This window comes from Balaenoptera borealis (genome assembly GCF_965194805.1).
Source record: "Balaenoptera borealis genome assembly, chromosome: 1".
NCBI lineage: Eukaryota > Metazoa > Chordata > Mammalia > Artiodactyla > Balaenopteridae > Balaenoptera > Balaenoptera borealis.
The window spans coordinates 82,725,237-82,745,965 of record NC_138860.1 but is presented as its reverse complement, the minus strand read 5'-3'; the positions used below and the strand labels follow the sequence as shown (position 1 = coordinate 82,745,965).

The window sequence follows — 20,729 nt, the reverse complement described above, 5'->3', positions numbered from 1 at the left end:
AGAGCTAACCAGGCTACTAGGAGGGATATACTTGTGATATTAAGCATAGGGAGAAAGAAGTATTTTTTTTTAAGATTTATTTATCATTTATTTAATTTTATTTATTTTTGGCTGCGTCAGGTCTTAGTTGCAGCAAACGGGATCTTCACGCTGGCTTCTCTCCAGTTGTGGCACACAGGCTCCAGAGCGCGTGGGCTCTGTAGTTTGCAGCACGCAGGCTCTCTAGCTGAGGCACACAAGCTCAGTAGTTGTGGCGCACGGGCTTAGTTGCCCCGCGGCATGAGGGATCTTAGTTCCCTGATCAGGGATTTAATCCACGTCCCCTGCATTGTAAGGAGGATTGGGTTTTTTAAATAAATTTATTTATTTATTTATTTTTGGCTGTGTTGGGTCTTCACTGCTGCATGCGGGCTTTCTCTAGTTGCAGCGAGAGGGGGCAACTCTTCATTGTGGTGCGTGGGCTTCTCATTGAGGTGGCTTCTCGTTGCAGAGCATGGGCTCTAGGTGCGCGGGCTTCAGTAGTTGTGGCATGAGGGCTCAGTAGTTGTGGCGCACGGGCTTAGTTGCTCCGCGGCATGTGGGGTCTTCCCCGACCAGGGATAGAACCCATGTCCCCTGCATTGGCAGGCGGATTCTTAACCACTGCACCACCAGGGAAGTCCCTAAGGCGGATTCTTTACCACTGGACCACCAGGGAAGTCCCCAAGAAAGGAGTATTGAAATGGTACTCACGTCAGGGTGACAATGGCAGAAGCCAACTGCAGTTTGAGCTCCATGTTCCTGAAGTATTTATTTTGGAATGGGCGTTTGGAAGAGCCAAGAACCCTCACAGTTACTAACACAGTTTTACCTATTTCAACCTAGTGGTTAAAAAACAAAAATTAAAAAAAATAATTTTTTTAAGGTAATTTTAGTAGAGATGTCTCATTCACCTAGGGCCGTTTAACTCTTAGAGGTGGCAAGCTCTTTTTTTCATGCTAAATGTTCCTGGTCAGCCTTTGATTGAGTAAGCCTAATCTATGTGTATTCTTTTAAGTTGTTCTTTATTTTTTTTTAACTGTTTTTTAATTTTTTTATTTTGGCCATGCCCTGTGGCACGTGGGATCTTAGTCCCCTGACCAGGGATCGAACCCACACCCACTGCACTGGAAGCATGGAGTCTTAAACACTGGACCACCAGGGAAGTCCCTAAGTTGTGCTTTAACACTCTATTTATCTTCATCATGTTTAGTGTTGGAATCGTGTTCTTTAAGGGCAGGTACTTCCATTCACATCATCAAAGGGCCTGGTATACACACATGGTAGCTGAGCACAGACTATATTAGGTGATGCTAGTGAGTGAGAATGATGCCTGCTTCATTTAAGAGAGAAAGCAAACATCTCTCACCTTATCAATCAGATCAAGCTCCAGCTCTTGCATGTCTGACACCCTGAGGTGAGCCATTGCTGGACCCAAGAAAGCCAAACACAGGTCATAGACCTCCAAGCTGAGAAATCCCGGATGTACTGGAACTAACTAGAAGGAAGAAGATGGTAGCTGGGTAAAGAAGCAAACATGCTCCAAGCATAATCATAGCAATTATTTCCACCCAAAGTGGAAAATACAATATCTTACTTTCTTTGTGATGGGAACTCTGAGAGGTCACATTATATGTTTCAGGCATAGCACAATATGTACCCTTAAAGTGATGTTTCAGTTTGTGGCAAAATATGTACCCTTAAAAAATACTAACTGATAAAGAGCAGAGTTTAAATTGATTGATTTCAAGCAGAATCCTCAACAGGGAAAGGAGTCAGGAAGAAAATCATGTACATTTATATGCAATCACAAGGAGGGAGAGAAAGCACTGGGCGGACTGATACTTTGTTTTTCCTTCTTGTACTACAGCTCCTGCACAGCAGCGTGGTTTTTCACATCCTTTTCCCATAGGGCCTCAATCTCCTCTTTTAAAAAGCAACATTATGACGACAGTAAGTTACATTCCTTTGAGCTCTTTGAAGGAAATAAATACATATGTTAATATAATCTATTTTTTTATTATTACAAGTCAACTAAAAGCAAATTTCTTGGCATATTGACTATGGAGTCAGCTTAATATTTTAAGTTACCATGTCCTGGCTGAAAATACCATATACTCAGGTTATAAAGTCAATAGTATATCTAACTATCCACACAGTTCTGTGCTTTTAAATTTATAAAAATGAACCTTCTTTTAATGGAAATCTTATAATTAGATGTCTCCTACACTGTTTCCATTCAATCAGAGCCAAAAATTGCAACATATTGTAGCTAGTTACAGAAAAAAACAAACAAAAAACCCTCTTTTTTTGTTGAAGAATCTATGTAGGTTAAATAAGGAAAAAGACACAAATGTTATTTTTTGTAACAAGTTTAAGACACCCAATAAAAATTTTCCAATCATTCTCCTAAGAATGAGCTTTGACCTGAGACCATCAGTCTGGGAATATCTCTAGAACTCACCTGGACAGAGCTTTCTGCTTCCAGGTAAGTGATGGTGGCAATGTCTTGCTCACTACTGTTGACTAAAAAATAACCAGATCCTTCCACAAGGCTAAATATTTCCTATGGAAAAATCAGACAAACAATATTCCGTTCCCCTTGGTTTATAAATAATTCAAAGAAAATAACTTCTACTTACCTAAGAAAGCGTATGACATTAGAAGATTACAGTCAGTGGACCAAAGACAAAATATGACTATTAAAGTATAACTGCTAAGGATAATTATTATATATGCATTATATATGTATATCACTGATTTTCAACACATAAGTGAGCTTTTTTATTGTTATACTATTAATTTTAATAACCTAGTACTCTCCCCTCCAATATGATTCCATTTAGCTAGACCCGTATAGCTTCTACCTTCACATCAGGGTGGTTATAGATGGTAGCGTTCTCAGGCGATACTGTTACATCTTCTACCAGGAGCAGCTCTACAGCTGCAGATCTGGGCAAGTTGGAAAGTTCCTAGAAATGTAATAAGAACCACAAAGGTAAATACAAACTTTTAATTCCTCAGCTCAGTGAGTGAAGATTCCAGTACTCTTTCAAGTGCCAAAGATAACAGATTCATAGAGGTGCATAGTTCTCAGATTTACATCAGTTATATAAATGACTTCTAAGGAGCCTTAAATTTCAGTTAATTAATATTTTTTATATAACAGTCTCCACTTACCTTTGGACTTTCCTTCTCTGAATAGCCCACAAAATTGACTCCAATGAGTACAGTCCCTTTTATCTGATGTACTTTAAGGATCCTTTGACCTGGAGACATGCAAAAAAGTACCCTGTCAGAAACAGTAACATGTAGAATACAAAAGTGTCTCCAGAAAACCAAAAATCTGCCCTAATTTTTTCCAAATGGTGTTTTATTTCAGGGAGAAAAACAAAAACAAAAAACAGTGAATAGGGAAATACACAAGAAACAGAAAACTGGGGTTCCATGCTGACTCTGCAATTATATTCCTATGTGACCTTGGGCAATCACTTTATTTCTCAGTTCCTTTATTAAATGAGGGGTTGGGACAGGCAAAATCTAAAATTCTCTCCAGCTCTAATGGTTTGTGAGTCCCAAAATAAGCTGACAATAGGGTATGGGGAAATTTTTGTTTGATTTAAAAATAAAAGTGAGAAATAAAGAGTTTGTCCTTTGGGACTTTTCACGCTTCTAAACTGTTTTGTGTATGTAAATGTCATGTCAGTCCCTTACTCAAAAATTTTAAATGCAAAAAAAATTTATTTTTAATCGCTAACTAGTCCTTATTAGAGCAATTCAAACTCCTTAAACTAGTATTTGAAGCCATCCATAATCTGACCCTGCTTTACTCATTCATTCTTTTTTCTTTCTTTTTAACTAACATGAATCTGCCACTTTACTTAGGACAACTCTTATTTTATCCTCAACACATGATCATGCGTAAATCTGTAAAGCATTTTCTCATGATGTTACATTCATTCATTCAACAAAGATTTATTAAGGGCCTAACTGTATGCTAGGCACTATGGAAAGTAATTAGGATACAGAGATGAAGAAGAAAACAACACAATTCTTGCCTTCAAAGAAACCCACAGCTTAGGAGGGTGGCTGAGAGGTAAACCAACCACTGCAAGACAGTGTGGTAAGTACTATTATAGAAGTATGTACAGAGCACATAATACAGAATATATAAGAGCACAAAGAAGGAATATTCTCCTTAGACTGGGAATATAGAGGAACAGAAAACTCCTAGATTACTAGAGGAAGATTTTAGCCTAGGGAAGATGCAAGTAAAGAGAAAATAAAACATATGCAAAGGAAAGAGGTATGACAAGCCTTTTCATGGTTAAGGATCTAAAATTGTTGAGTATGAGAAAAATGTAGAATACATGTGGGTGGTAATAAGAAGTGAAGCCAAAGAAGTAGGCAGGGGTCGGTATGTTAAGCTGCAACATATGAACTTTATTCAGAAAGACACAGTGACAATATGTGTCACTGCGGGCTTAGTTGCCCTGCAGCATGTGGGATCTTAGTTCCCTGACCGGGGATTGAAACCACGTTCCCTGCATTGTAAGGCAGATTCTTTACCACTGGACCACCAGGGAGGTCTCCAGATTTGTATTTTAGAAAGATCATTCTGGGGACTTCCCTGGTGGTTCAGTGGGTAATACTCTCTGCTCCCAATTCAGGGGGCCCGGGTTCGATTCCTGGTCAGGGAACTAGATCCTACATGCATGCCTCAACTAAGAGTCCGCATGTTGCAACTAAAGATCCTGCATGCCGCAACTAAGACCCGGCACAGCAAAAATAAATAAATAAATAAATAAATATTTAAAATAAAAAAAAAAGGAAAGATCATTCTGGACAGTAGTATGGAGGGTGGATTAGAGGGTAGGAGAGACACATTGAGATCAGTTAGGAGGCTACTATGGTGATGTAGGATAGAGGTTATGAGGACATTAGTGATGAAGATAGAGAGGAAGAGAGAAAACCTTTAGAAAATAAAATGGATGGTATTTGATGATGGATTGTTACAGATATAAGGAGCATCTCTTTCTTCCCTACCACTTTTTACATTAACTGTATCATATTATTGGTATTATAGTGTTATAGTATCATATACATATTAATATTATGTTATCATATTCTCTAGTTAAGCCCTTAAACTTGTCCTGAGTATAAACTCCCTGTGGGTAAGGGAAAGCTTAAATCTTATTTCTTTAGTGTTTCTTATTCAATTGAATAGTTATCTAAATGGGAAAAGAATTTGAAAAAGAACAGACACATGTATATGTATAACTAAATCACTTTGCTGTACACCTGAAACTAACACATTATTAATCAACTATACTCCAATATAAAATAAAAAGTTAAAAGAAAAGAATGGTTACCAAATACTCATACCAGAAACCTAAAAGTTACCCTTTGTGCCACTTTCTTCTTTACTTTTGGGATTGATTTGTGGTAGATTGTTATATTAATGGCTTGTGGTGAATCATGCCTGGTGGTATCCATGCTCTTGAGTAGTCCTGGCCTACCTTGACTCTGGTTTTGGTCAGGTGACTTGCTTTGGAGAATAGGACCTCAGCAAATGTGATACAAGCAAAGGCTTGATGGGCTGCTGCCCCTGAGGGCTTGTTTTCCTCTTAGAACCTCATCTTGTGCCTCTTGCCCCCTCTCTAAGTCAGTCTCACTTGACTTATTTAGTTCATTCTTTCTATTTCCTCTTTCTGCCATCTCTTCAGGTCTCAGAGTACATGCTACTTTCTTAGGGCAGTCTTCTCTGATCTAAACTAGGTTAGGTTCTCCTGTTATAAGCTCTTAATGCACCCCATATTTGCCCTTCAAAACACCTAACACAATGTAATGTTTAAAGTCCAGTTTCCCCAACTGGACTGTAAGTCTATGAGGGCAGGAGCTGTGAGTGTCTCATTTACCATTATATCTCCAAGCGCCTAGCAGAGGACCTTACATGTAGTAGCCACTCAATAAACACTGCCTAACAAATGAATAATATTTCCAAAGTTTTAGGCAAATAATAGGTAACCAATACATTTTAAAATTAATTTAATTTTGTGTTCTTGTGAGAAACGTTGGACTCTAGACCCTAGCTTTGCAAACAAGGGAATCTTCCTTTATGCTGTTTTCTAAAAAATACAAAGATCGAAGGTGAAAGGTGAGATAGGATAAATAGACTGTCAGCCACAAGGAAATATTTAGTGCAGAACCATTTAGTAGGTATATGAAAGGATTCATAAATATTTACAATACCATGTAGCCGGGTCTGCCCGCTGCCGTCATCCTTTGCTACCATCTCTACTGAATTGTAATTCTCAAAATGAGCTAGTGTTTCATTTGAGGATTTCCATTCTAGCATCAGTGAACTGAAATTATCAAACTTTCTCCTGTGTTGATCAAACACTACCAGTTCCAGGACTGTGTCTCTCAGGCTTGATACAGGAATCTGTATTAAAATAAAAAGTAAGAAAAGAAACAATAGTTTAAGAGGTGGTAAGATATTCCTGAAGCTAGGGATCATATTTTCTCCCAATATTTTTTCTTTGACAGTTTTCAAAGGTATGGATATGTTAAAAGAATGGTATAATGAATACCTATATATACTTCATCTCAATCCACCATTTGCTTTCTCTGTCTCTCCCTCTACTTTCATACTCTGTGTGTGCGTATTTGTATGTGTGTGTGTCTTTTTTTTTTTTGCCAAATGATTTAGGTATCATGGCACTTTACCCCTAAATATTTCAGCATGCATTTCCTAAGAATGAGTAGCAAAAACTACATTATCACACATAAGAATATTAACATTAATTCAGTGTTACATACTGTATAGTCAATATTTCAATTTCCCCAAATGTCCCCCAAAATGTCTTTTATACCTGTTTTAAATTTTTGATCTAAATTTGATCTTGACAGACTTCCCTGGTGGCACAGTGGTTAAGAATCCGCCTGCCAATGCAGGGGACACAGGCTCGTGCCCTGGTCCGGGAAGATCCCACATGCCATGGAGCAAGTAAGCCCATGAGCCACAACTACTGAGCCTGTGCTCTAGAGCCCACGTGCCACAACTACTGAAGCCCGCATACCTAGAGCCTGTGCTCCGCAACAAGAGAAGCCACCACAATGAGAAGCCCGCGCACCACAATGAAGAGTAGCCCCCACTCGCCACATGTAGAGAAAGCCCGCGCACAGTAATGAAGACCCAATGCAGCCAAAAATAAATAAATAAAAGAAATTGGCTGGTCTTTGTCCCCAGTTCTTGAGAAGTAACCCTAAACCCTTGGAATTTCCTGAGTGATAGGAGTGTATCTGTTATTCATGATGGACCCCTTGGATCACACTTGAGTTTATACTTATAAGATGACTCAGGATGGGGGCTGGTCATGCTAGAAAAACCAGCCATGTGATTATAGTGATGGGACTTTGAGCCAGGTGATACCAACCTGACCTCTAGGGAGGGGAGGGGGGTTAGAAATCGAGTTTAAACATGTGGTCAATGATTTAATCAATCATGTTTATGTAATAAAACCCCTATAAAAGTTCTGGACACCAAAACTCTGAGGACCTAAATGAAACCTAAATGAAATAGGAAAATTCAAAATATACAAGCAAGCAAAACTGACTCAATAAGAAATAAAAAATCTGACTAGATCTATAACAAGTAAAGAGATTGAATAAGTACTTTAAAAAAACAACACAACATCCCACAACAAAAATCCTAGGCCCAGATGGCTTCACTGGTGAATTGTACCAAACGTTTAGAGTAATGAATACCAATTCTTCACAAACTCTTCAAACAAGTAGAAGAGAAGTGAATACTTCCCAACTCATTCTGTGAGGCCAGTATTACTGTGATACCAAACCAAAGATACCACAAGAAAATAAAACTACAGATTAAAATCTCTTCTGAATATAGATGCAAAAATCCTCAACCAAATACTAGCAAGCTGAATCCAGGAGTATATAAAAAGGTTAATACATGATAAACAAGCGGAATTTATCCCAGGAATGCAAGGTTGTTTCAACACATGAAAATCAATCAATGTAACACACCATATTAATAGAATAAAAGGGAAAAAAACACACGATCATCTCAACAGATACAGAAAGAACATTGAACAAAATGTGAAACTCTATGGTGATAAAAACATTCCACAGACTAAACTTCCTCAACCTATATAGGGCATCTATGAAAAATCCACATCCAATATCATACTTAATAGTTATAGACTGGCAGCTTTGCCCCTAAGATCAGGTATAAGACAAGATGTCTGTCCTTGCCACTTCTACTGAACATTGTGCTGGGGGTTCTAGCTAGGGCAACTAGGCAAGAAGACAAAATGAAGGCATCCAGATTGGAAAGGGAGAAGTCTGACTGTCTCTATTTTCAGATGACATAATCTTGTGTATAGAAAACCCTAAGGAACCCACCAAAAAAACTATTAGATCTAATAAATGAGTTCAGCAGTGTTGTAAGGTACAAGATTAACATGCAAAAATCAGTGGTATTTCTATACAAGAGCAACAATCTGAAAATGAAATAAATAATTATCTTTATGATAGCATCAAAAACAATAAAATATTTAGGAATAAATCTAACAAAAAGAGTGCAAGTGTATACTCTAAACCAGGTGTTCCCAACCCCCAGGCCATGGACCAGTACCGGTCCTCGGCCTGTTAGGAACCAGGCCGCACAGCAGGAGGTGAGCGGCAGGCGAGGGAGCAAAACTTCATCTGCCGCTCCCCATCGCTCCCCATCGTTCACGTTACCGCCTGAACCATCACTCGCATTACCACCTGAAACATCCCCCCACACCCCCCCTCAACCCCATCTGTGGAAAAATTGTCTTTCACAAAACCAGTCCCTGGTGCCAAAAAGCTTGGGGACTACTGCTCTAAACTACAAAAATTGTTGAATGAAATTAAAGAAACCCTAAATAAATGGAAAGATAGCTCACATTCATGAATCAGAAGACAATATTGTTAAGATGGTAATGCTCTCCAAATGAATCTACAGATTCAGTGAAATTCCTGTCAAAACCCCTGCTAGTTTCTTTGCAGAAATTGACAAAGGAATCCTAAAATTCATATGCAAATGCAAGGGACTCAGAATAGCCAAAACAATATTGAGAAAGAAGAATAGAGTTGGAGGACACATACTTCCCAATTTCAAAACTTACCACAAAGCTACAGTAATCAAGATAGTATGGTACTGGCATAAGGACAGACGTATGGATTAACTGAAGAGATTTGAGAGCCCAGGAATAAATCCTCACATTTATGGTTAATAGATTTTCAACAAGAGTGCCAAGATGATTCAAAGGAGAAAGAAGGGCTTCCCTGGTGGCGCAGTGGTTGAGAATCTGCCTGCCAATGCAGGGGACGCGGGTTTGAGCCCTGGTCTGGGAAGATACCACATGCCGCGAAGCAACTCGGCCCGTGAGCCACAATTACTGAGCCTGCGCGTCTGGAGCCTGTGCTCGGCAACGAGAGGCCGTGATAGTGAGAGGCCCGCGCACCGTGATGAAGAGTGGCCCCCGCACCGCGATGAAGAGTGGCCCCCACTTGCCACAACTAGAGAAAGCCCTCGCACAGAAACGAAGACCCAACACAGCCATACATACATACATACATACATACATACATAAAAAGAATGTAAGCAGACAAGAATAGCATTAAAAAAAAAAAAAGGAGAAAGAATAATTTTTTTTTTTTAAGATTTATTGATTGATTGATTGCTATGTTGGGTCTTCGTTTCTGTGCTAGGGCTTTCTCTAGTTGCAGCAAGCGGGGGCCACTCTTCATTGCGGTGCGCGGGCCTCTCACTGTCGCGGCCTCTCTTGTTGCGGAGCACAGGCTCCAGACGCGCAGGCTCAGTAGTTGTGGCTCACGGGCCCAGTTGCTCCGCGGCATGTGGGATCCTCCCAGACCAGGGCTCGAACCCATGTCCCCTGCATTAGCAGGCAGATTCTCAACCACTGCACCACCAGGGAAGCCCCAAGAATAATCTTTTTAATAAATAGTGCTGGATCAACTGGATATCCACATGCAAAAGAATGAAGATGGACTCCAACCTCACACCATATACAAAAATAAACTCAAAATGGATTAGAGGCCTAAATATAAGGACTAAAACTACAAAACTCTTAGAAGAAGCCAAAAGCGTAAATACTCATGCCCTTGGGATTAGACAATGGTTTCTTAGATATGACATCAAAAATACAAACAAAAACAACAACAGAAGTGATGAATTGGACATCGTTAAATAAAACCTTTTGTGCTTCAAAATACACCATCAAGAAAGTGAAAGTTTAAAAAAGAAAGTGAAAGTACTCGCTTCAGCAGCACGTATACTAAAATTGGAATGATACAGAGAAGATTAGCATAGCCCTTGCACAAGGATGACACGCAAATTCGTGAAGCATTCCATATTTTTAATAGACTGGTGGTTGCCAAGGGGGAGGGGGTGGGAGATGGATGGATTGGCAGTTTGGGATTAGCAGATGCAAACTAGTATATATAGAATGGATAAACAACAAGGTCCTACTGTATAGTACAGGGAACTATATTCAATATCCTGTGATAAACCTTAATGGAAAAGAATATGAAAAAGAATGCGTATGTATGTCCAATAAAAAATTTTAAAAAAAGAATGTATATATATGTATAACTGAGTCACTTTGCTGTACAGCAATAATTAACACAGCATTGTAAATCAAATATACTTCAATTTAAAAATGCAAAACAATTAAAAAAGAAAGTGAAGGACAACCCATAAGATGGAAGAAAATTTTTGCAAATCACATATCTCAAAAAGACTTGTATTTAGGATACATGAAGAACTTGTATAACTCAATAATAAAAAGACGAACAACCCATAAGATTGGAATAGACATTCTCCAAAGAAGATATACAACTGGCCAATAAGCACATGGAAAGGTGCACAATGTCATAAGTCATTGAGAAATGTAAATCAAAACCACTATAACATACCACTTCTCACACAGTAGGAAGGACATAATCAAAATGACAAACATTAACAAGTATTGGCAAATGTGGAGAAATTGGAATTCTCATACATTGGTAATGGAAATGTAAAATGAGGTAGCCATTTTGGAAAACAGCTGGAAGTTCTTCAAAAGGCTAAACATAGAGTTACCATATGACCCAGCACTTCCACTCCTAAATATATACTCAAGAGAGTTGAAAATATATTCACACAAAAATTTGTGCATGAATGTTCACTGTAGCATTATTCATAAGAGCCAAAAAATGGGAACCACCCATATATCTATCAACTGACAAATGGATGAACAAAATGTAATATATCTATATAACAGAATATTACTCAGCCTTAAAAAAAGAACGCAGTAGTGATTCATTCTACAACCTGGATGAATCTTAAAAACATGCTAAATGCAAGAAGCTACATGTAAACGCCATATATTGTATGATTCCATTTATATGAAGTGTCCAGAATAGGCAAATCTATAGAGAAACAAAGTATATTAGTGGTTTTCAGGGACTTAGGGGAGGGGGAAGTGGGGAGTGACTGCTAATGGGTGTGGTGTTTCTTTTTGGGGAAACGAAGATGTTCTGAAAGTAGATAGTGGTGATGGTTGCACAACTCTGATTTGCACACTTTTTAAAATTGAAGTAGAGCTTAGTTAACAATATTACTTGTACACTTTTAAACAGGTGAATTTTATGGTATGTTAATTATACTCAAATACAAAAAAAGAAATAAATGCTAAAGTATGGAGGATCATGTTTGTAACTTACTCTTAAATGGTTCCAGGAAAAAAGTTGTACTTTTCCTGGAAATTTTCTATAAATTTAAATTATTTCAAATGAAAAAAAAGATATTGAATGACAATGCCATTATAGATATAACTTCTATTCTGCTCCATCTAAGTGCTTTTTTAAAAAGTGAATAATTTATAAAGTTCAAATAATAGTATTTAATGTTGAATTTGGTTCTGAAAAAAAAATGAGTTCCTAACCTGCAACATCTCATAAGTTCTTTTATAATAAAAAAGCAGTATAGCAAGAAAGTTAATAATGTGTGCTTTAGAGTCAGATGGAAAATGCTACTTTCTAGCTTTATGACCTTGGTAAAATTACTCAACTTCTAGGATCCTCAGTTTCTTCATCTGTAAAATGGGAATAATTAATGGATTGTTCTATTCTGCAAAGGCTAAGAAATGACTTCTATTTTCCCATGCTTGGAATCATAGTTAACCTCATTTAGTGTATAGTCTGATGTTCTAGTTTCTAGGTTAGATAACTCATTTATTCCTCATTCCCTGTTGCCTACCTTCTAGCTATGTTATTGCTTATCATTATTCCTCATATGTGTTTGGAGTAGAGGTAAATCCTATAAGTTACTAATTATGCTAATAAAAGATTTAGTAGGGAAGGATACTAGCAAAACAATTTGGAAGTTATTTAGAGAGTTCTCAATTGCCTATTGTCATAGTTACAAGCTGACTATGTACCTAAGTACAACAAGCAAAGTCACTAAGTGTCACTAAGTATAGCCAACTCTAACCTAATTGAATCACCACTTCTCAGACACTATCAGAGATTGGATAACAAATAAAAGAGTTTCCTTAACTTCAATAAGACAAAAGCTACATTTCAGACCATTTATCTTAAATCAGGTTAGACAAAATGTATATTAGTTGGAAACACTGTACTCACCAGTTGTTTGTTATGCTGTGGCATAGGACATGGCTGGGCACCAGGTGGCACCTTATATACTGGAGTTACTGACATGCTGGCAGGGTGGGCACATATGAAGCGTACCTGCACAACTTCTACAGCTGGACTAGGGTTCAGGACACCTGGATGATTTCCAATTTGGAATGTCAGAATCTTTAAGAAAACACAAGGGCAAGAGATAATTGTGGGTAGACACTTGATGTCAGTTGTGCCAATCTAAATGTGTTAGAATTATTCAAATTCCAGTATAGAGTCCCTTTGGACATTATAATCAGGCCAATCCCTTAAAGACACTATAGTTCTTAATTATCTGTGCTAAGAGAAACAAGGGTATCATAGAAACAAAGGGAACATTAAAAAAACCTAACTGACCAATTACTTCGTTCTTTTCCCCCACCAAATCTTTTGTTACCAGTTGGCAAAAAGTGGAAAAACTAATTTGTGTTTCAACTCATTTCTGGTGGAAATACTAATGAATAACAATGTGAAAACAAAAAGAAGCTAGAGAGCTTCGAAAGGGGGTAATTAGGATTGAAATCACTAATAGCTAGTCATATATACAATACAGTACACTAGAGATATTAAAATGAAGCTCAATTGATTATAGCACAGTTCTTCTTAAGTTAAAATCATACATGGATTCCCTGGGGGCTGGTTAGCTGGGCTATGCCTCATAGTCATACTTTAAATTCTCAATCCTGGTCAAACTGAAAACCTTTGTTACTGGTTTTGGTAGAAGCAGGGTGCAGCTATGGATAAAGCCATCACTACCTCTAAAAATAATCAAAACTAATTAAACTGATAAAGGGAAATATACTAATTACTCTTATCAACACAGATCTAACTCATTCTTCAAAATTGATAACCATAGATGACACTTTAAATTTCCCTTCCTCACATTCTTTGGAGGTGGAAAACTATATACCCTCTAGTCTAGGCAACAGGAAATGAATTATAGTGATAAAATGATTGAAATAAGCCCCCTACTACAAAAAAATCTTGAACCATTTGGTTGGTGAACTGTTAGAATTCTCAGATGAGCAAACCAAAACCTTTGGTGTACATTTAAAGGATAGTAAGCTTTAAAAAAAAAGATCTTTTAATCAATAATTAGAATTTTCCCATCTAGTACATAAACTAAATCCATTAGAATCTGAAAAGGAATGGCTAGAAGTACAAAAGATTTGGAGTATTATTGCTAAAAGAAATGTTAGAAAAAGATCATTTTCCTACTTGTTCCCCTAAATCCAGGCACAGGACCCGATAGATGTACTGATTCTGTTTTCTCTTAGCTGGCAGCCGGACTTGTGTTATTCTAATTTTCTCTGTCTTCTCCATGCTCAGCTCCAAAAAGAATCGTGAGGGCTCCAAGATCCATGGACGAGGGCCCCCTTCAAATATCATTTCCTTTACAGAGTGCCATGTCACCAGTGCCACTTCCACAGGGTTTAGAGCCTGATGACATTTAAAGAAATTAACCCCTGATTGGTTAGAGAATTCAACAGTTTTCTAAAGTGCAAAACTGGTTATATAACTATAATGTAAATGACATTAGGCTTAATTCCCAAATGAGGACACATGTATGTTATACCTCTTATTTGGAATGCTTCTCAACCTCTGTACTAATTTAGATCCCACCTATCATTCAGCCTAACTCATGTGTCACCTTATCCATTAATTTATGTCTAATCATTCCAGACCACAACCACTTCTGCATCCTCTAAGCTCTTATAGTAATTATCTCTACCATTAATTTGTATACTTGTTTATCCCCTTATGCTATTTAAATATGTCAAATCTTCATATATATACATCTAATAATTCTTGTTACACTGTCTAGTTATGTAAACTTCTTAAGAGAAAAGAGTATCTTATACCCCAAATTTTTAAAAGAATCTCTCCTCCTCAGTGGGATTTACTACAATGCTGTGCACATAAAAAGTATTGATAAATAAGTGCATAAACATTTTTTCTTTTTTTCTCTTTTTAAAAAAATTGAAGTATAACTGGCATATAACATTACACTTGTCTCAGGTATGTAACATAATGATTTGATATTTGTATACACTGCAAAATGATCACCACAATAAGTCTAGGTACCATCTGTCACCATATTACATAAGATTTTTAAATGGATATTTTACTAAAGTATCAAAGAACTCCTGCCCTAAAAATATGAAGATAATACATCTATACAGTTCATCTGTTTCTCAAAGAACTCTCACCTAAGAGGTAGTCAAGACAGGTATTATTCACTCCAGTATACAGAGGAGTTGTATCCTACTTATAGATGAGGAAACTGGTTTTTGGGGAATGAAGTATTCTCAAAGTGTAGGGGTTTTTTTGTATGGCACACAGTGTCTACAACAGTGACTAAGTGACAAAATGAAGTATAGAGTTGAAGCAATCATTCTGAAAATGTAAGCAAACCGTGTTTTAATATTTCTTTCCTGAACTAGTCAATCATATTTATTATTGAATACTATTAACATTAAACATTCCTATGTCTAATGGCAGTATTCTCTTAAAAATGTATATATAATTCAATTTAACAAATATTCATTGATGGCCCACTGGTGATACAGTAATAGAAAGCCAAAATAAGGTCCTGCCTCACAGTGGAGCTAATAGTCTGGAAAAGACAGATTTGAAGTAGGTAAAGAGTATAATGAGTGTTACAAAAAGGCACAGTACAGAGTGCCAAACAAGCCTCAAATAGAAGAAATTAAAGTAGTCAGAGGCTTCATGGAAGGCTTTCCTGAGAAAGCAAAACCGAAGTTATTCCTTTTTCCTAGATGTATATAGTCCAAAATTAATCAGATCAACTGAATTGAACTGATATATAAAAGGACAAATTGAGAACTATATACCATGTACCGAAACATAAGATTGATAACAAAAGTAAAACATACATATATTTTTCAGCAGCTAAAGAAAAAGATACATGACCAAAGTACTAGGTAGAAAAAGAAAATCACCATCTTACTTCCCCTTCCTTTAAGGATAGTTTTCATTCAGGGGAGATCTGATTTGTGGGACATTCAATAAATATAAAATTAGGGTAAGGATAATGATAAAACTAAGAAAAAACCTCGTGAAATGGCCATGGGCTGCAGCCTAGCACTTTCACTTAATTAGGCAAGTAGGATGATTCATCCGCTAAGAGAATGAATGAAATATGCTCAAACCATATGTTTAATACTTAGGCTGCACAATGTACAATGAGGCCAACTTAAAATGCAAATATTAATGAACAAGTTATCTTTTTAAAATTAATAACTTACCTTGCTTCTTCCATTGACAACTTTTTCCCTGTGGATGCCTCCTCATCCTAAGAGGCACTGAGTCAGTATTTGTCAGTATGTATCAGCAAGAACTTGTAGACATCAATTTTTTTTGTTGTTTATTTTTTAAATTTTATTTTACTTTTTATTATTTTTGTCTGTGTTGGGTCTTCGTTGCTGCATGCGGGCTTTTCTCTGGTTGCGGCGAGTGGGGGCTACTCTTCGTTGAGGTGCGCGGGCTTCCTCTCATTGAGGTGGCTTCTCTTGTCGGAGCATGGCCTCTAGGCACATGGGCTTCAGTAGTTGTGGCGCGCAGGCTCAATACTTGTGGCTCACGGGCTTAGTTGCTCCACAGCATGTGGGATCTTCCCGGACCAGGGCTCAAACCCGTGTCCCCTGCATCAGCAGGCGGATTCTTAACCACTGTGCCACCAGGGAAGCTCCTAGACATCAATTTTAGCTCCTGAAGGACTCAAATATATAGAAAGCAGGCCAGGCTCTATCTACTTTTATGTTTTTATTTTTTAAATTATTTATTTATTTATTTAGGCTGCTCTGTCTTAGTGGCAGCATGCGGGATCTTCGTTGCGGCGTGCGGGATCTTCAGTTGTGGCATGTGGACTTCTTAGTTGTGGCATGCATGTGGGATCTAGTTCCCAGACCAGGGATTGAATCTGGGCCCCCTGCACTGGGAGCATGGAGTCCTACCCACTGGACCACCAGGGAAGTCCCTATCTACTTTTATTTTGAACTGCCACCTGTCGTAATATCCCAATTATAATGGACCAATCCTTGGGGTCCAAAATAATGACTGTTGTGCTGAAAATTTGTCAGTATAAAGGGTAAAAGATGATTGACTTCTCTCCCTAGGGTGGAAGGTTTTCTTTCAGAGTTCTTCAAAAGAGAGTATACTAATATGCTATATCTTCTTCCAGGTGGTGTTAAAAAGATACGTACATATGTGAAAATTCAAACAGTACCTTAAGAGACTTCCCTGGTGGTCCAGTGGCTAAGACTCCACACTCCCAATGCAGGGGGCCCAGGTTTGATCCCTGGTCAGGGAACTAGATTCCACATGCTACAACTAAGAGTTCACATGCCGCAACTAAAGATCCTGCAACTAAGACCCGGTGCAGCCAAATAAAAAAAATAAATAGTACCTTAAGATTAGTGTACTTTACTATATGTTTTTTATATCTCAGTAAAAAAGAGGAAAGAAAGCAGAATATCTAAAGCTTGCTGGGACTTCCCTGATGGTCCAGTGGTAAAGAATCCGCCTTCCAGGAGCTTCCCTGGTGGCACAGTGGCTAAGAATCTGCCCGCCAATGCAGGGGACATGGGTTCGAGCCCTGGTCCGGGAAGATCCCACATGCCGCGGAGCAACTAAGCCCACGTGCCACAACTACTGAGCCTGCGCTCTAGAGCCCACTAGCCACAACTGCTGAGCCCACGTGCCACAACTACTGAAGCCCGTGTGCCCTAGAGCCCGTGCTCTGCAACAACAGAAGCCACCACGATGAGAAGCCCGCGCACCACACGAAGAGTAACCCCCACTCACCACAACTAGAGAAAGCCCGCGTGCAGCAACAAAGACCCAAGGCAGCCAAAAATAAATAAATAAATAAATAAATACATAAATAAATTTATTTAAAAAAAAAAAAAAGAATCCGCCTTCCAATGCAGGGGACACGGGTTCAATCCCTGTTTGGGGAACTAAGATCCCACATGCCACGGGGCAACTAAGCCTGCTCGTGCCACATGCCACAACTAGAGAGAAGCTGGCGCACCACAACTAGAGAGAAGCCTATACACTGCAACAAAGAGCCCACATACCACAACTAAGACCCGACACAGCCCCCCCACAAATAAATAAATAAATAAATAAATAAATAAATAAATAACTTATAAATATTCCTGTGGCCGAAACATGAGAGCATAAACTCCCTGATACTCAGATTTGATGAGGGAGCTGTGGGTCTAAAAACAAGAGAGTGGTAAGTAAAGAGAACATAAATATCACTGATCTTTAATAGAGATCACAGATATGTAGGAAGCCCCCAAGTGGACATAGTGGGGTCCGTGAAAAGATATGGCAGTTCCTTAGCATGAAATATCTCACCTTTAGGGGTTCATAAGCAGCAAATGTGGCACTGCTCTCCAAATACTCTTCATATTCAGTCACACTAACTGTTACTAAAGTATGGCCCAGAGATTTGGCTGCTATATGTGCACTGGAACAGTGTGTTGGTCCTGGTCTTTGAATACCTGCAAATCAAAAAACATGACTTCAGTAGGGTAATAAGCAATCAGTCCTCAAGGAAATCAGTCTATAGAAATATAAGAATTTTAATATATTAAAAAATTCTTAACCTCACACACTAACTACTAGACCCCAATTATTTATATTAAGTTGATATAAAATAATGTTCCTTCTATTAACAAATATATATCATGTAAGACACAGTTCTATGTACGGTGAGGATACAAATATGAGCAAAGATCCTGACCTCAAGGCATATATAGTTTAGAAGGGGAGGGTGAACATTTACATAAATTAAACTATTAGTAGAAAACGATAAGCATTATAGAAACCTAGAAAACAGAATGATTACTTTTAGCTGGAGAGAGCAAGAAAGGTTTAGATATGCAGAAGAGAGTATCTTAAGCTGACAAATAAATGAACAAAGATAGAAATATAAATGAGATACAAATGAGTATATGAAAGAGATATATGGGAAATTTTAACTAAAGTAGTTAGTTTAGCTGAGCCATACATGAAGCCAAAGCATGAAGTTCCAAAAAGTAGGTTGGGTTACACTGTAGAGGGCCTTTAATACTAAACTAAAAGGATTTTGGCTGTTGTCCACGGGCAGGGAGAAGCCTCTCAAATTTTTTTTTTTTAATTGAATTGTATACTTTATATTTTTAAAATTAATTAATTAATTAATTTTTATTTTTGGCTGTTTTGGGTCTTTGTTGCTGCGCACGGGCTTTCTCTAGTTGTGGCGAGCAGGGGCTACTCTTCATTGCGGTGAGGGGGCTTCTCATTGTGGTTGCTTCTCTTGTTGCGGAGCACAGGCTCTAGGTGCACAGACTTCAGTAGTTGTGGCACGTGGGCTCAGTAGTTGTGGCTTGCGGGCTCTAGAGCACAGGCTCAGTAGTTGTGGCGCACAGGCTTAGTTGCTCCGCGGCACATGGGATCTTCCTGGATCAGGGCTTGAACCCGTGTCCCCTGCATTGGCAGGCAGATTCTTAACCACTGCGTCACTAGGGAAGTCCGCCTCTCAAAATTTTTGAGCAGGAAAATTAATTTTGAAATTGAGCTTTATGAAGATCTATCTGGTAGCCATGATTATCAAAGGCAAGAACAGTTAGGAGGATATCATTAAATTCTCAGTGAGAGATAATGAGGGCCTAAAAATGGGGAGAGACAGCCTAAGAACAGAGGAGAGGTGAGAGATATTATATAGTGTAATTAACAAGGGCAAAAGAGAAGTCCAAGTTGATATCAACCTTATAGATGTATTGTGAGAATTAAATGAGTTAGTATATGAAAAGTATTCAGAACAGAGCCTAGGAAATAGAAATGCTAAACAAATGTTAGATGCTACTAATGTCATTATTATTGATGAAAAAACAATGGTGATCAGGATCAAATATGAAGTTCCATAACAGTAAATGATATTAATCCTTATGGATAGCTTATTCATATTCTTTTCTTATTAAAAAGGTATTTTCTTTTTTGGAATAAATTTAATATATACATACATTAAATGGCAATACAGTCCTCTTAGAAAGAGGTGTAGTATATATATTAAAGAAAGAAAGAACGAAAGAAAGAAAGAAAGAAGAGCTTGAGGCTGGAAAGAGAAGCCTTTAATATGACTAAAAACTGATATTGTCGGGCCACAATGAACCCTGGACATGTTATTCAATTCTTGTGCCTTTGTTTCTACATTATATTGTAACACCTAATACAGGCAGTTGACAGAATAAATAAAAGTATTATAAAGAAAGGTAATACCTAAATTTAATTTTTAATTTTTTTGGCCACACCACACGGTTCATGGGATCTTAGTTCCCCGACCACAGACTGAAACCGGGCCCTCGGCAGTGAAAGCCCGGTGTCCCTACCACTGGACCACTAGGGAATCCCCAATATGTGAATTTAGACTTTAATTCATAGTTTCTGAATTGTTGATTGGTCCTTTAATTCAAAGACAAAGAAAGGAAAAAATAAAAAGCCTACTCTTACCTTCTTTGAGAAGAGTGAAGACTCCTTGCTTATCCATGTTCAAATCCAAAGATAAATGAGAGCAGTCTGTGAACGCGATGGCCTCTTTGGTTTCCTTATTTACATGATACATGGCAATGGGGATTTCTATAATCTGGCCAATCTCTACATCAGCATGAAATGGTAACATTTTCATTTTGTTCAGTTTCAGAACACATATCTGGAGAGGAAAAAAATTAATCTTTCAAGAAAGTTATGTTAGGAAAGTTTTAGAAGAAAAGAAAGCATTTCTTAAATATTTAAATATACATATACATAACATATATGTATGTTTTGTGTTTGTGTGTGTGTGTTAGGTGCTGAACCTGTCACTCATTTCATTCCTTAATCAATCGACCTCTCTAAAGCATCTAACACCATTCAACACGAGTCTAGCAAAATATGACCAGTGCACAATTTTCTTGACTTTTGTA

At 37.9% G+C, this 20,729-nt stretch overlaps 1 protein-coding gene across 1 annotated transcript in view; it reads right to left on the bottom strand.

Annotated features, from left to right (window-relative positions):
• Positions 1-20,729, bottom strand: part of NUP210L (nucleoporin 210 like) — a 77,032-nt gene that overhangs the window by 22,831 nt on the left and 33,472 nt on the right. The window contains exons 13-22 of the mRNA XM_082343769.1: positions 20,278-20,476; positions 18,142-18,287; positions 13,972-14,193; positions 12,718-12,891; positions 6,271-6,463; positions 3,199-3,287; positions 2,886-2,990; positions 2,483-2,584; positions 1,388-1,516; positions 733-860 (exon numbers count right to left, since the gene is read on the bottom strand). Coding sequence (XP_082199895.1) covers positions 733-860; positions 1,388-1,516; positions 2,483-2,584; positions 2,886-2,990; positions 3,199-3,287; positions 6,271-6,463; positions 12,718-12,891; positions 13,972-14,193; positions 18,142-18,287; positions 20,278-20,476 — 1,487 coding nt within the window. The remainder of the gene's footprint in view (positions 1-732; positions 861-1,387; positions 1,517-2,482; positions 2,585-2,885; positions 2,991-3,198; positions 3,288-6,270; positions 6,464-12,717; positions 12,892-13,971; positions 14,194-18,141; positions 18,288-20,277; positions 20,477-20,729) is intronic.